At 42.3% G+C, this 15,843-nt stretch overlaps 1 protein-coding gene across 1 annotated transcript in view; it reads right to left on the bottom strand.

Moving 5' to 3' along the window:
• LOC122919480 (H-2 class II histocompatibility antigen, E-S beta chain-like) overlaps positions 1-15,843 on the bottom strand; it is a 33,501-nt gene that overhangs the window by 4,647 nt on the left and 13,011 nt on the right. Inside the window, exons 2-5 of the mRNA XM_044268539.1 lie at positions 12,007-12,282; positions 4,856-5,143; positions 2,528-2,641; positions 2,396-2,428 (exon numbers count right to left, since the gene is read on the bottom strand). Of these exons, the coding sequence (XP_044124474.1) occupies positions 2,396-2,428; positions 2,528-2,641; positions 4,856-5,143; positions 12,007-12,282 (711 nt within the window). The remainder of the gene's footprint in view (positions 1-2,395; positions 2,429-2,527; positions 2,642-4,855; positions 5,144-12,006; positions 12,283-15,843) is intronic.

Raw genomic sequence — 15,843 nt, 5'->3', positions numbered from 1 at the left:
GGGAGATCATAGAAACTGCTGAATACATAAAGGGAATCAACAAGGTAAAAGAGGAGAGAATATTTACAAGAAGAAAAACTGCTATAAGAGGACATCGTTTTAAAGGGGTTGTCCAGGTTCAGAGCTGAACCTGGACAGACCTCCATTTTCACCCAGGCAGCCCCCCTGACATGAGCATCGGAGCAGTTCATGCTCCGATGCTCTCCTTTGCCCTGCGCTAAATCGCACAGGGCAAAGGCATTTTTCTGAGTTCCGGTGACGTACCGGGGCTCTCTATGGGGCTGACAGGAACCCCGGTGACGTCACCGGCACTGATGGGCGGGATTTGGCTCTGCCCTAGCTAGTAAAACGGCTAGGGCAGAGCTAAAGCCCGCCCCTCAGAGCCGGTGACGTCACCGAACACACTGCCGGGCGGAAGTTACTGCCCGGCAGTGTGTTATTGAAAACAAAAGAGCCCGTGCCCTGCGCGATCTAGCGCAGGGCACTGGAGCGCATCGGAGCATGAGATGCTCCGATGCTAGGCTCAGGGGGGCTGCCGGGGTGAAAATAAGGGTATGTCCGGGTTCAGCTCTGAACCTGGACAACCCCTTTAAATTAGAGGGGCAAAGGTTAAAAGTAATATCAGGAAGTATTACTTTACTGAGAGAGTAGTGGATGCATGGAATAGACTTCCTGCAGAAGTGGTAGCTGCAAATACAGTGGAGGAGTTTAAGCATGCATGGGATAGGCATAAGGCCATCCTTCATATAAGATAGGGCCAGGGGCTATCCATAGTATTCAGTTTATTGGGCAGACTAGATGGGCCAAATGGTTCTTATCTGCCGACACATTCTATGTTTCTATTATTTTTAGGGACACTTTACAGGGATTATTACCTGGAGCACAATATAGGGTGTTATTATTATTACCGGGGGTCTCTAGGGGACATTATAACTGATGTAGACATTATAGGGACATTTGGGGTAATTTATCAAACTGGTGTAAAGTACGGAGGAGAAGAAAGAGAAGGTCTACATGAAAGGATATGTCCCTGGATGTAAGAGGTATGTGGTGCTGTATTCTCCTCCAAGTCTTTTTTATTTTAATTATATGTATTTTAAATTTGACAACCAAATTTTTCAGTTTAGGAGCCAATTTGGGGTATTTTTTTTTTTAGTCTGGAGATGTCATATGGCCTAGGAAGAGACTGTGACGCTCACGAAGCACCGCCGCCTATTCATACAAAAAAAAAATACTAAATTAAAATGGAAGGAGGGTCCTAAGTTGGGTAGACAGCCCCGGGCCTGTCATGCACTTAATCCGCCCCTGTCTGTAGTGTATATATATACAGTACCTCTTTCATTTTTACTCAGTTTAGTGGCCTCTGCAAAAATGTATATTTTACTGTGCAAGCCTCCTACAAGATCATTAAATATGGCCCAATACTGAACCCTGAGGTACCCCACTAGTGATGGTGACCCAATCTGAGTGTGTACCATTAATAACCACCCTCTGTTTACTATCACTATAGTTTCCGGGCTCTGTTTTTGACCCACCACATTTGCTAAGCGCCAATCCTGTGGAACACTCCCTGTCAATATAGAGTCCTTAAATATCAGAAATAAGGGTCTGTCTAGGACTTAAAGGGAACCTATTAAAGGTGTCCTGTCTGACCCAGGAAGAAGTGCTGCAGCGTCTTAAAAAGATTAAAATAGACAAATCACTGAATCGCTGAAGAGCTATGGGTGCTGGATATTGCGGATGTGCTAGCGGCGATCTAGCAACCCATGTCCTCAGCTCTATACACAAAATCCCGGTGACAGGTTCCCTTTAATTCTCTTAGGATACGGAGTTGCATTCCATCTGGATTCAGTGATTTGTCTATTTTAATCTTTTTAAGACGCTGCAGCACTTCTTCCCAGGTCAGACAGGACTCTTTTAATAGTCCCCCACTGTAGTTGGCAGCTGACCTACTGGGGTCAGGGACACTAGTGCAAGTCTTAGGGGTCAGAATATGAAGATGAAAAGAAAAAAAAATTTTTTTTTCAAGATTTTTATTTTCTTTCAGTATTAAAATGCGAGAAAGACTATACAAGTGTGGTATGCCGTCCAGCTTCCCACTACATCATATGCAATATAAAATTGTGCTTTTTGAACAACTTGTCCAGCAAAAAGCATGTGTCATGCGAAAAACAAGCCCTATGTGAATGGAAAAAAATAAAAGGTTATGGCTCTGGGAAGGCAGGGAGTGAAAAAACGAAAAAACAAAAACGTAAAATTGCCAGGTCATCTAAGGGTTAATTGCCATTTTGTGAAATTGGCGCAGACACACAAAGCAAAGACAGACATAAAAATGTATTTCTACCTTGAATGGCTCACAACTTGGAGAGTTGTCAAAGGAGAAAATAAAACTTACGTTCATTCTGTTGTCCTGGGAATGACGTTTGCCCTAAAAATACAAAAAAAATGCATTACCAATGACTGATTATTTTACCATTTCTTCCTATTATGGATATTGTAATGAACCTTTGTACTATGTTTCTATTACCTTTTCTTCCTCTCATGTAGATGACAAGGCCAACAATGAAAAATACAACTCCTAACACAAATCCCACTATACCGGCGGCCATCTTGTTTTTAGCTGCATCTGATGACTGAGGGTCTAGAAAATAAAATGAACGAGTTAAAATTGCTGTGTAGTGTGAAATCTTAAGGATGCCACAACTTCACTAAATGTACAGTGCTGCCCATAATTATTCATACCCCTGCCAAATTTTGACTTAAAGTTACTTTTATTCAACCAGCAAGTAATTTTTTGACGGGAAATGACATAGGCGTCTCCCAAAAGATAATAAGACGATGTACAAGAGGCATTATTGTGGGAAAAAACAACATTTCTCAGCTTTTATTTAGATTTGAGCCAAAAATACAAGATGTTCCGCACTGTGGAAAATCTCAGAGGACGTGGTCGGAAGCCAAAAGTGACACCTGTGCTGGTCAGGAGGATAGTTAGAGAGGTGAAAAAGAATCCAAGGATCACCACCAAGACCATCCTGGTGAATCTGGCCTCTGCTGATGGCAATGTCTCAAGGCAGACAATCCAACGGACACTGCACAATGCAGACCAAGGAGGACGCCACTTCTCCAGATAAGGCACACAAAAGCTGGCTTGGCCTTTTCAAAAGCTCATCTGGACAAAGAAGTAGACTTCTGGTCTTCTGTGTTATGGTCAGATGAAACAAAAATAGAATTGTTTAGTCACAATAATGTTTCCTTCATTTGGCGTAAAAAAGGAGAAGCCTTCAACCCAAAGAACACCATCCCCACTGTCAAACATGGTGGTGGGAACCTAATGCTTTGGGGGTGTTTTTCAGCCAATGGACCAGGGAACCTAATCACAGTAAAAGGCACCATGAAAAAAGAGCAATACATGAGGATTCTCAATGCCAACCTCAGGCCGTCTGCAGAGAAACTTGGCCTTGGGCACCAGTGGACATTTCAGCATGACAATGACCCAAAACACACAGCAAAAGTGGTGAAGAAATGGTTGGCAGACAACAACATTAACGTTTTGGAGAGGCCCAGCCAGAGTCCAGACTTGAATCCAATTGAGAATCTGTGGAGGGAGCTAAAGATCAGGGTGATGGCAAGAAGACCCTCCAACCTGAAAGATTTGGAGCTCATTGCTAAAGATGAATGGGCAAAAATACCTGTGGAGACCTGCAAAAAGCTGGTCTGCAATTATAGGAAGCGTCTGATTGCTGTAATAGCCAATAAAGGCTTTTCTATTGATTAATGCCTCTCGTACATCGTCTTATTATCTTTTGGGAGACACCTATCTAATTTCCCGTCAAAAAATGACTTGCTGGTTGAATAAAAGTAACTTTAAGTCAAAATTTAACAGGGGTATGAATAATTATGGGCAGCACTGTGTATCCTTGCTCGGTGTTGTAAATTAAGATAAGTGGCTGTACTGAGCTGGCCAGAAGCGAAAGAATCAGAGGGTTCTCAACACCTTAACAAAAAGTATATTACTGAGGAAGGAACTATGGCGTCCCTGAGCTTTATACTAGAGCGATATACTAATATTACAAAGAATCTACTGGCCTCCATTCAAGGCATTAAAATAGTGGATTACAGCATCCAGAGATTGGCGTCTGGAGATTTCACAGCGAGTGAAGTGCATGCGTAGTCACTTATAATAGATGACATGTATGAACACCCATCAGGGAATCAATGAGGATTCCAGTGTTCTTCAGAGTCTACACTTCCAACCTAAATAGTTGCTTGCCGAGGCATAACTGGAAAATGATGGGTAGGATGGATTGAAAGAACCATCAGGGAGGGTGGGTGGTGGATCTTCCTAGATCCTTCAAGGAAGTGGAGGCTCCTAGTAGAAAGTATAGACACTGCTGTGAAGCCCTGCTCCTGCTAATGGAAGCTCCGAGGTGCGGAACACTGAGTGATTGCTGTGCTACTGCTTCTGGAAAAGAGAAGGCGTCTAAAGTGATGAACATGGAGAGAAATATTGCACAGGAGACGGCATTACTAGGCAATATGTCATTTAGTAAAACAAGTAAATTCTACTTGCCCGACATTTACTGTACATATGCCGCCGTGATTGCATTCGAACGTGATGGCATGATGAAAAAAGATAATTGTATTAAAGGAAATTTCCATGGTTCCAATGGTTTAATAACTGGGATGCGTAAACCCAGCAGTATAGTAAATCCTGACTATACCCATCATCCGGTGAAGAAGATGAACGTGTTATCTGTGTGAAGGGATTGTCTGGTTTGGAAAACTCCTTTATACTGAGGTTAAACCCATAGATGCAATGGCAGCTAAATAAAAAAAAAAAAGAGAACAATCTTACGCCAGTCTACTCGGTGCGGGGCCTTCAGGCTGCTGTGATGAACCTCGCAGGTAAAAGTGTCGCCTTTCTGAATCTCTGTCTCCAGCATCACCAGAATCTGGTAAGACCAATCACCATTATGATAGGGCTCTGTAGACTGAACCAGCTCGGTCTCCTCCTGGCCGTTCCGGTACCATTTCACCTCAATGTCAGATGGGTAGAAGCCAAACACATTACATATCAGCATGTGCTGCTTTGTATGTGACTCTTCATACTGATTCATCAAGGATATTTTGATCGATGGTTCAACTGGTAATGAATGCATTAAATAAAGTTAATGAATAATCTCATTAAATCAAGGAATAGTACATTTAATATTCATATCCTTCAACCAGAGAAAGAAAATAAAAAAAACAAGAGCAGTAAATCTAGTCCTCACCACCGAAGGGACCACCAAGATCTACACATAATTATATACTATGACTTGACTGTAGAATAGGTCATCACCTACATCAATCACAGCGAACATGACTTGGATGAGACTCCACTTTTCACACTCACTCTTAGGGTCCATTCCCACGGTGGATTATGACGTGTATGCCGCGGCAGAAACTGACGCACTGGTTCACTTTAGAGGCTGTTGATAGCTGTCGTGACTTTAAATCACCGGCCCCCAAACTGCAGATCTACCTCCAATTGAAAACAATGGAAAGCAGACACCACCGGATTGCCGGCGGAATTTTAGCACAGTTTCTACACCAAATTTCTGCTGTGTGAATAGGCCCTTACAGAAATACTCCGAACACGGCTACAACTGAGTTACGTGCACCCCAAAAACAAAACACTCATCCACATAAAAGGCTACTACCACTATAAAAAAGTGAAATAAAAAAGTTGAGAAGTTGTATCTGTCCTTGTTCTCCCTAAAATCCTTATGGTACGATTTCTCAATATATATATGGCTATTACTCTGTTTGGTTCAGTAGTTCTATAAAAAAACTGACTTTTATATTATGCAAATTACCTCTCTAGCAGCCGCATCCTCCATTCATAATGACGCCCCCTCCTCATGTTGATTGACAGGGCCAGCGGACGCGCTCGTCCTCTGACTGGCCTTGTCTGCGTTTTAAATCTCGCGCCGGTCTTCAGTTGGCGCAGGCACACCGAGTGGAGGACGCTCGCTCGGCCGCTCCATCCTCAAGTGCGCCTGCGCCGGGTGTACATGTGATGTCATCGGCGCAGGCGCACTGAGGATGGAGCGGCTGGGTGAGCGTGAACTGAAGGCCGGCGCGAGATTTAAAACGCAGTCATTTTTTTTTATAGAACTACTGAACCAAACAGAGTAATAGCCATATATATTGAGAAATCGCAGCATAAGGATTTTAGGGAGACCAAAAAAAAAAAAGAGTTTAGTGGAGTGACAGAAGCCCTTTAATACAGGGAGATTCATTTGAAAGAGGCCTGAATATTCTGTAATGACTCTCACTAGGACGAAGCAATCTGATGGAAACCATGTGCAATGTGCTCCTCAGGATATGGAGCTGCGAACAAGCCGGGATGCGTACAAGGTTACTTTCAGCAAGACGGAGCAACGTGTCACACATCAGCAAGGAGCATGGCAGAAATTGGGACTTTTCGGCAACAGGGTAATTTCAAAGGAGCTTTGGTCCCCACGGTTGCCGGATCTGACACCACCAGACTTCTTCCTTTGGGGTTTGCTCAAAGAAAATCTATCGAAACAAGCCTTGCGCTCTGTGGAAGATTTGAAGGAAAGTCTGCAACGTGAAATTGCTGTTATTCCCCTCGATATGCCTGTCTATACATTCAAAAACATGGAGCGCCATGTTGAAATATGAGTCCACATAAAGGTACGGAGGAATCAGCAACCTTCAGAACTCCAGCTGCTGTGAAACTACAACTCCCAGCATGCAAACATACTCTACTGTTCTAACTCCCATAGACGAGAATAAAGCATTCTGGGAGTTGTAGTTTCTGAATAGCTGGAGTGCCGGAGGATGCTGATCCCTGGTGTATATTATTATTATGTCTCCTCCTGTATATACTACATGTAATATGTGCTGTATAATACAGTATATACAGGGTCTCACCTCTCCGGTCACCAGTGATACTGTGTATATTGTTATTATGTCTCCTCCTGTATATACTACATGTAATATGTGCTGTATAATACAGTATATACAGGGTCTCACCTCTCCGGTCACCAGTGATACTGTGTATATTATTATTATGTCTCCTCCTGTATATACTACATGTAATATGTGCTGTATAATACAGTATATACAGGGTCTCACCTCCCCGGTCACCAGTGATACTGCGTATATTATTATTATGTCTCCTCCTGTATATACTACATGTAATATGTGCTGTATAATACAGTATATACAGGGTCTCACCTCTCCGGTCACCAGTGATACTGTGTATATTATTATTATGTCTCCTCCTGTATATACCACATGTAATATGTGCTGTATAATACAGTATATACAGGGTCTCACCTCTCCGGTCACCAGTGCTACTGTGTATATTATTATTATGTCTCCTCCTGTATATACTACATGTAATATGTGCTGTATAATACAGTATATACAGGGTCTCACCTCTCCGGTCACTGGTGATACTGTGTATATTGTTATTATGTCTCCTCCTGTATATACTACATGTAATATGTGCTGTATAATACAGTATATACAGGGTCTCACCTCTCCGGTCACCAGTGATACTGTGTATATTATTATTATGTCTCCTCCTGTATATACTACATGTAATATGTGCTGTATAATACAGTATATACAGGGTCTCACCTCCCCGGTCACCAGTGATACTGCGTATATTATTATTATGTCTCCTCCTGTATATACTACATGTAATATGTGCTGTATAATACAGTATATACAGGGTCTCACCTCTCCGGTCACTGGTGATACTGTGTATATTATTATTATGTCTCCTCCTGTATATACTACATGTAATATGTGCTGTATAATACAGTATATACAGGGTCTCACCTCTCCGGTCACCAGTGATACTGTGTATATTATTATTATGTCTCCTCCTGTATATACTACATGTAATATGTGCTGTATAATACAGTATATACAGGGTCTCATCCCTCCGGACACCAGTGATACTGTGTATATTATTATTATGTCTCCTCCTGTATATACTATATGTAATATGTGCTGTATAATACAGTGTATACAGGGGTCTCACCTCTCCGGTCACCAGTGATACTGTGTATATTATTATTATTATGTCTCCTCCTGTATATACTACATGTAATATGTGCTGTATAATACAGTATATACAGGGTCTCACCTCTCAGGTCACCAGTGATACTGCGTATATTATTATTATGTCTCCTCCTGTATATACTACATGTAATATGTGCTGTATAATACAGTATATACAGGGTCTCACCTCTCCGGACACCAGTGATACTGTGTATATTATTATTATGTCTCCTCCTGTATATACTACATGTAATATGTGCTGTATAATACAGTATATACAGGGTCTCACCTCTCCGGTCAGCAGTGATACTGTGCATATTATTATTATGTCTCCTCCTGTATATACTACATGTAATATGTGCTGTATAATACAGTGTATACAGGGGTCTCACCTCTCCGGTCACCAGTGATACTGTGTATATTATTATTATTATGTCTCCTCCTGTATATACTACATGTAATATGTGCTGTATAATACAGTATATACAGGGTCTCACCTCTCCGGTCACCAGTGATACTGTGTATATTATTATTATGTCTCCTCCTGTATATACTACATGTAATATGTGCTGTATAATACAGTATATACAGGGTCTCACCTCTCCGGTCACCAGTGATACTGTGTATATTATTATTATGTCTCCTCCTGTATATACTACATGTAATATGTGCTGTATAATACAGTATATACAGGGTCTTACCTCTCCGGTCACCAGTGATACTGTGTATATTAGTATAATGTCTCCTCCTGTATATACTACATGTAATATGTGCTGTATAATACAGTATATACAGGGTCTCACCTCTCCGGTCACCAGTGATACTGTGTATATTATTATTATGTCTCCTCCTGTATATACTACATGTAATATGTGCTGTATAATACAGTATATACAGGGTCTCACCTCTCCGGTCACCAGTGATACTGTGTATATTATTATTATGTCTCCTCCTGTATATACTACATGTAATATGTTCTGTATAATACAGTATATACAGGGTCTCACCTCTCCGGTCACCAGTGATACTGTGTATATTATGTCTCCTCCTGTATATACTACATGTGATATGTGCTGTATAATACAGTATATACAGGGTCTCACCTCTCCGGTCACCAGTGATACTGTGTATATTATGTCTCCTCCTGTATATACTACATGTAATATGTGCTGTATAATACAGTATATACAGGGTCTCACCTCTCCGGTCACCAGTGATACTGTGTATATTATTATTATGTCTCCTCCTGTATATACTACATGTAATATGTGCTGTATAATACAGTATATACAGGGTCTCACCTCTCCGGTCACCAGTGAGACTGTGTATATTATTATTATGTCTCCTCCTGTATATACTACATGTAATATGTGCTGTATAATACAGTATATACAGGGTCTCACCTCCCCGGTCACCAGTGATACTGTGTATATTATTATTATGTCTCCTCCTGTATATACTACATGTAATATGTGCTGTATAATACAGTATATACAGGGTCTCACCTCTCCGGTCACCAGTGATACTGTGTATATTATGTCTCCTCCTGTATATACTACATGTAATATGTGCTGTATAATACAGTATATACAGGGTCTCACCTCTTAGGTCACCAGTGATACTGTGTATATTATTATTATGTCTCCTCCTGTATATACTACATGTAATATGTGCTGTATAATACAGTATATACAGGGTCTCACCTCTCCGGTCACCAGTGATACTGTGTATATTATTATGTCTCCTCCTGTATATACTACATGTGATATGTGCTGTATAATACAGTATATACAGGGTCTCACCTCTCCGGTCACCAGTGATACTGTGTATATTATGTCTCCTCCTGTATATACTACATGTAATATGTGCTGTATAATACAGTATATACAGGGTCTCACCTCTCCGGTCACCAGTGATACTGTGTATATTATTATTATGTCTCCTCCTGTATATACTACATGTAATATGTGCTGTATAATACAGTATATACAGGGTCTCACCTCTCCGGTCACCAGTGAGACTGTGTATATTATTATTATGTCTCCTCCTGTATATACTACATGTAATATGTGCTGTATAATACAGTATATACAGGGTCTCACCTCCCCGGTCACCAGTGATACTGTGTATATTATTATTATGTCTCCTCCTGTATATACTACATGTAATATGTGCTGTATAATACAGTATATACAGGGTCTCACCTCTCCGGTCACCAGTGATACTGTGTATATTATGTCTCCTCCTGTATATACTACATGTAATATGTGCTGTATAATACAGTATATACAGGGTCTCACCTCTTAGGTCACCAGTGATACTGTGTATATTATTATTATGTCTCCTCCTGTATATACTACATGTAATATGTGCTGTATAATACAGTATATACAGGGTCTCACCTCTCCGGTCACCAGTGATACTGTGTATATTATTATGTCTCCTCCCGTATATACTACATGTAGTATGTGCTGTATAATACAGTATATACAGGGTCTCACCTCTCCGGTCACCAGTGATACTGTGTATATTATTATGTCTCCTCCTGTATATACTACATGTAATATGTGCTGTATAATACAGTATATACAGGGTCTCACCTCTCCGGTCACCAGTGATACTGTGTATATTATTATTATGTCTCCTCCCGTATATACTACATGTAATATGTGCTGTATAATACAGTATATACAGGGTCTCACCTCTCCGGTCACCAGTGATACTGTGTATATTATTATTATGTCTCCTCCCGTATATACTACATGTAATATGTGCTGTATAATACAGTATATACAGGGTCTCACCTCTCCGGTCACCAGTGATACTGTGTATATTATTATTATGTCTCCTCCCGTATATACTACATGTAATATGTGCTGTATAATACAGTATATACAGGGTCTCACCTCTCCGGTCACCAGTGATACTGTGTATATTATTATTATGTCTCCTCCTGTATATACTACATGTAATATGTGCTGTATAATACAGTATATACAGGGTCTCACCTCCCCGGTCACCAGTGATACTGTGTATATTATTATTATGTCTCCTCCTGTATATACTACATGTAATATGTGCTGTATAATACAGTATATACAGGGTCTCACCTCTCCGGTCACCAGTGATACTGTGTATATTATTATTATGTCTCCTCCTGTATATACTACATGTAATATGTGCTGTATAATACAGTATATACAGGGTCTCACCTCTCCGGTCACTGGTGATACTGTGTATATTGTTATTATGTCTCCTCCTGTATATACTACATGTAATATGTGCTGTATAATACAGTATATACAGGGTCTCACCTCTCCGGTCACCAGTAATACTGTGTATATTATTATGTCTCCTCCTGTATATACTACATGTAATATGTGCTGTATAATACAGTATATACAGGGTCTCACCTCTCCGGTCACCAGTGATACTGTGTATATTATTATTATGTCTCCCCCTGTATATACTACATGTAATATGTGCTGTATAATACAGTATATACAGGGTCTCACCTCTCCGGTCACCAGTGATACTGTGTATATTATTATTATGTCTCCTCCTGTATATACTACATGTAATATGTGCTGTATAATACAGTATATACAGGGTCTCACCTCCCCGGTCACCAGTGATACTGTGTATATTATTATTATGTCTCCCCCTGTATATACTACATGTAATATGTGCTGTATAATACAGTATATACAGGTCTCACCTCTCCGGTCGGCAGTGATACTGTGTATATTATTATTATGTCTCCTCCTGTATATACTACATGTGATATGTGCTGTATAATACAGTATATACAGGGTCTCATCCCTCCGGACACCAGTGATACTGTGTATATTATTATTATGTCTCCCCCTGTATATACTACATGTAATATGTGCTGTATAATACAGTATATACAGGTCTCACCTCTCCGGTCGGCAGTGATACTGTGTATGACTCCATAGTTGTATTTACAGAATGTCTCCACTGAGCTCTTCTCGTCTTCTATGAAATCCTTATCCTTGTTCCATGCTTCTGCTTCCGGTTTCCCGAGCTCAGTCTTCGCTATGAAACGTCCTTCTTCGCTGTCAAAGTAAACTAACTCCTCCTGATTGTAGAAATATCTGTCCAGATACCGCACCTGCTGCGTCCCGTTCACATAGTGACATTCCTTGGTTGTTGCTAGTACGAAATCTCTGACGTCTGTGGATGAGAGGAGATGAGAGGTCATGTGTGTTAAGACCGCCTCGTGCTCAGCAGGCTGACCGGGGTCACACAGGGAATCAACGATCACAGACACCTGAGGCCGGCAGTGCTGCAGAACAGCCAGGAGCAGAGAGCGGGCGGACACCGGACAGTCAGGAGCAGAGAGCGGGCGGACACCGGACAGTCAGGAGCAGAGAGCGGGCGGACACCGGACAGTCAGGAGCAGAGAGCGGGCGGACACCGGACAGTCAGGAGCAGAGAGCGGGCGGACACCGGACAGTCAGGAGCAGAGAGCGGGCGGACACCGGACAGTCAGCAGTGACCGCGGCTCAGAAGCCGGCGAGCAGCGCTCCCTCTAGTGGCCGTTTCAATAATCAAAGTGACAAGCATTCTACATCTGAAAAGCATGAATTCTTCTTGGACTGATCAGCAGCAAGTGTTATCTGTTTAGTTAATATTTATATCGAAAACTGAGATTCAAATATCAATAAGTGAAAATATTTACCTGCAGTTTGGTGGTGAAAGTGCTAACAATGTCTCTGTGAAATGTATGTAGTTCCCAGGGCCTGTGACACACATAAAAAGGACTGAGATACACCCTCCTCTCATCTGTGCTGCCCTTCCTGAATCTAGTTCCCTACACACAACCTCACGTTTATCTGTGTGCTGTCTCTGTATCTGTTTGCAGACAGAACTCTGACCTGTTTATTTCTTTGCCGCCATGCACACATCTGTATTTTTTGCGGATCTGTGTGACTGTTAAATGATAAAACACGGCCTATTCTGCTCTGTATTGTGTGCAAGAAAAGTAATTTCTATTGATGGGAGTAAGAAAAGTGTGGAATGCGCACAGGCGGCGTCCATATTTTCCAGAGACGTTGCGCTGAGTTAGGGGAGCGCCTTCACACCTTGCAGAATTTTCCTTTAACAAAATCCACACCGTAAAGACCTTCCCCGTGTTGTTGCAGATTTCCTGGAGCTGAATGTCTGTATTCACTTCACTGGAGATGTAATCAGCACAGAAATCAGCATTATTCACACACAATATCCACAGCATAATCCACAAAAAAATAACTAAAAAAATGCAACTTTGAAAAATCTGCACCAGCGGATTTTGTTGAGAACAATTCTGCACAGTGTGAAGGCAGCCGTACAGACACGGACAGCACCAGGCGTCTGCTCTCAATGTCAGAGACCTAAATAGTGAGCAGCAGCCCATTCCAGCACCTAGAACAGGTTTTCCGTATTCTTTAGTAGTTGTGATACGTGTTTTTTCTCTCAGGACCCAATCCCCATCATAATCCTGCAGACAGTCCAGGCACTGTATACTAATGTATAACTAGCGCTCCTAAGCTTGGCGTCTGATGGAGAAGACTCCTAGGTGCTTCAGTGCACAGATAGTTTGCAGGTTTACTGCAGGGTAATGCAAGCGAGTAAAGAGATAAAAATTATAAGGGGCATTTCTTAAAGAGGACCTTTCATCGGTCCAAACATTGTGAACTAAGTATCCTGACATATACAGCGGCGCCCATGGCTCTCACTCCACTTACTATTATCCCTGGACGCCGCTCCGTTCTCCCGTTATGTCCTCCGGTATGTTCGGGGACTTGGTTATAGTAGGCGGAGTCTGCCCTTGTTCTGCTGGGCGTCTCCTTCTCCTAGGCTGTAGCGCTGGCCAATCACAGCGCACGGCTCACAGCCTGGGAGAAAAAACCTCAGAGGTTGTGAGCTCTGCGATGCGATTGGCCAGCGCTACAGCCTAGGAGAAGGAGACGCCCAGCAGAACAAGGGCAGACTCCGCCTACTATAACCAAGTCCCCGAACATACCAGAGGACATAACGGGAGAACGGAGCGGCGCCCAGGGATAATAGTAAGTGCAAGGAGATCCCCGGGCGCCGCTGTATATGTCATGATACTTAGTTCACAATGTTTGGACCGATGAAAGGTCCTCTTTAAGACCAGCATTTTGGATGCCGGTCTCAAGTCCCTCTGTGCTGCTGGAGGAAGTGCCACAGTTAGATAGAGGCACAGGCCACTACATAAGTTTGCCGCTTTGTCTTGCAGGCCATGTGACAGACTGGATAGGTCATCAGTATCTTATCTGTGGGGGTATGACACCCAGGACCCCCACGATCAGCTGTTTCATAAGGCACCGGCACTCACAATAACGCTGCGTCCCTCTCTCAGCTTTTCCTAGGCCATATGATGTCACATTCATTGGTCACGTGACCTAGGAGCAGCTCAGCTCCATTGAAGTGAATGGGGCTGAGATGCAATACCAAGCACAGCCACTATACAATGTACGGCGCTGTGCATGGTGAGCTGCGAGTGCCGATGCCTTCTCAAACAGCTGATCAGCGGGGTCACTGGTGTCGGACCCTCACCAATCAGATACTGATGACTTATCCAGAGCAATTTTCAGGTGCTTTTGTCCCCTATAGAGAAATCTAACGTCATTGACCCAAAAGACACACCTGAAGGGTGAAAAAAACCACCTGATTGTCTATTTGGAAGTAGCTGGGAACTGGAAGATGGAGAAATGAGAGGAAACATGCAGGTCCGGAGCAGCAGCTACAGTATCTCACACGTCAGTCCACCCCTCACATTTTTGTAAATATTTTCTTCTATCTTTTCATGGGACAGCACTGAATATCTGACACTTAATACAATGTATAGCAGTCAGTGTACGGCTTGTATAACAGTGTAAATTTGGTGCCCTCAAAATAACTCAACACAACCATTAATGTCTAAACCACTGGCCACTAAGTGAAAATGGCCAAATTGTGCCCAAAGTGTCAATATTTTATGTGGCCACCATTATTTTCCAGCACTGTCTTAACTCTCTTGGACATGGAGTTCACTAGAGCTTCACAGGTTGCCGCTGGAATCCTCTTCCGCTTGAGGATGCCCCCCAGATGCTCAATAGGGTTTAGGTCTGGAGACATGCTTGACCAGTCCAGCAATAATGTTTTGTGTCACCATTTTCTGAGACCCATATTTTTTTATTTTCTGGAGATGGTCTTGTATAAGGGCTTCTTTTTTTGTGGGATGAGTTGATGCTTTCACTGGTACCATTTTGGGGTATTTTTTTAATGCTTGACATTATGATTTTTGTGATATTTTGTAAAGTTGATGTGGATGCACTTTTTCAACTTGAAACTTTAACCTTACACTTACCTGTCTGGGCTCCAGTGGCACAATCCTCTGCCTCGGCACAGCTGCACCGGTAGAGACGTGCTGCAGAACCATACCCCATGGTAAGGCGACCGCATCCTTGGTAACAGGATGCAATGCTCTGCTTCTCCCCACAGCGGACTTGTGCTGGGGGAGATCAGCAGTGGGATGATTGCTCAGCTGATCTAGTGTGTGCTAGTGTTTCTAAAAAATGGAGTGCTGTGTCATGGACCTATCAGATTTAAATCCCTTCCTGGCCCTATACCAGTGCCAGTGATAGTCTTTGTTGGCTCTAGATGGTTCCCTTGTTCCTGGTACATGTATTAATATTTGTTCCCAGTGTTCCTGACCCTGGCTTGTCTTCTGACCACTCTCTGTCCCAC

Source organism: Bufo gargarizans, chromosome 9, assembly GCF_014858855.1.
Source record: "Bufo gargarizans isolate SCDJY-AF-19 chromosome 9, ASM1485885v1, whole genome shotgun sequence".
NCBI lineage: Eukaryota > Metazoa > Chordata > Amphibia > Anura > Bufonidae > Bufo > Bufo gargarizans.
This window is presented reverse-complemented; position numbering and strand designations above follow the sequence as displayed.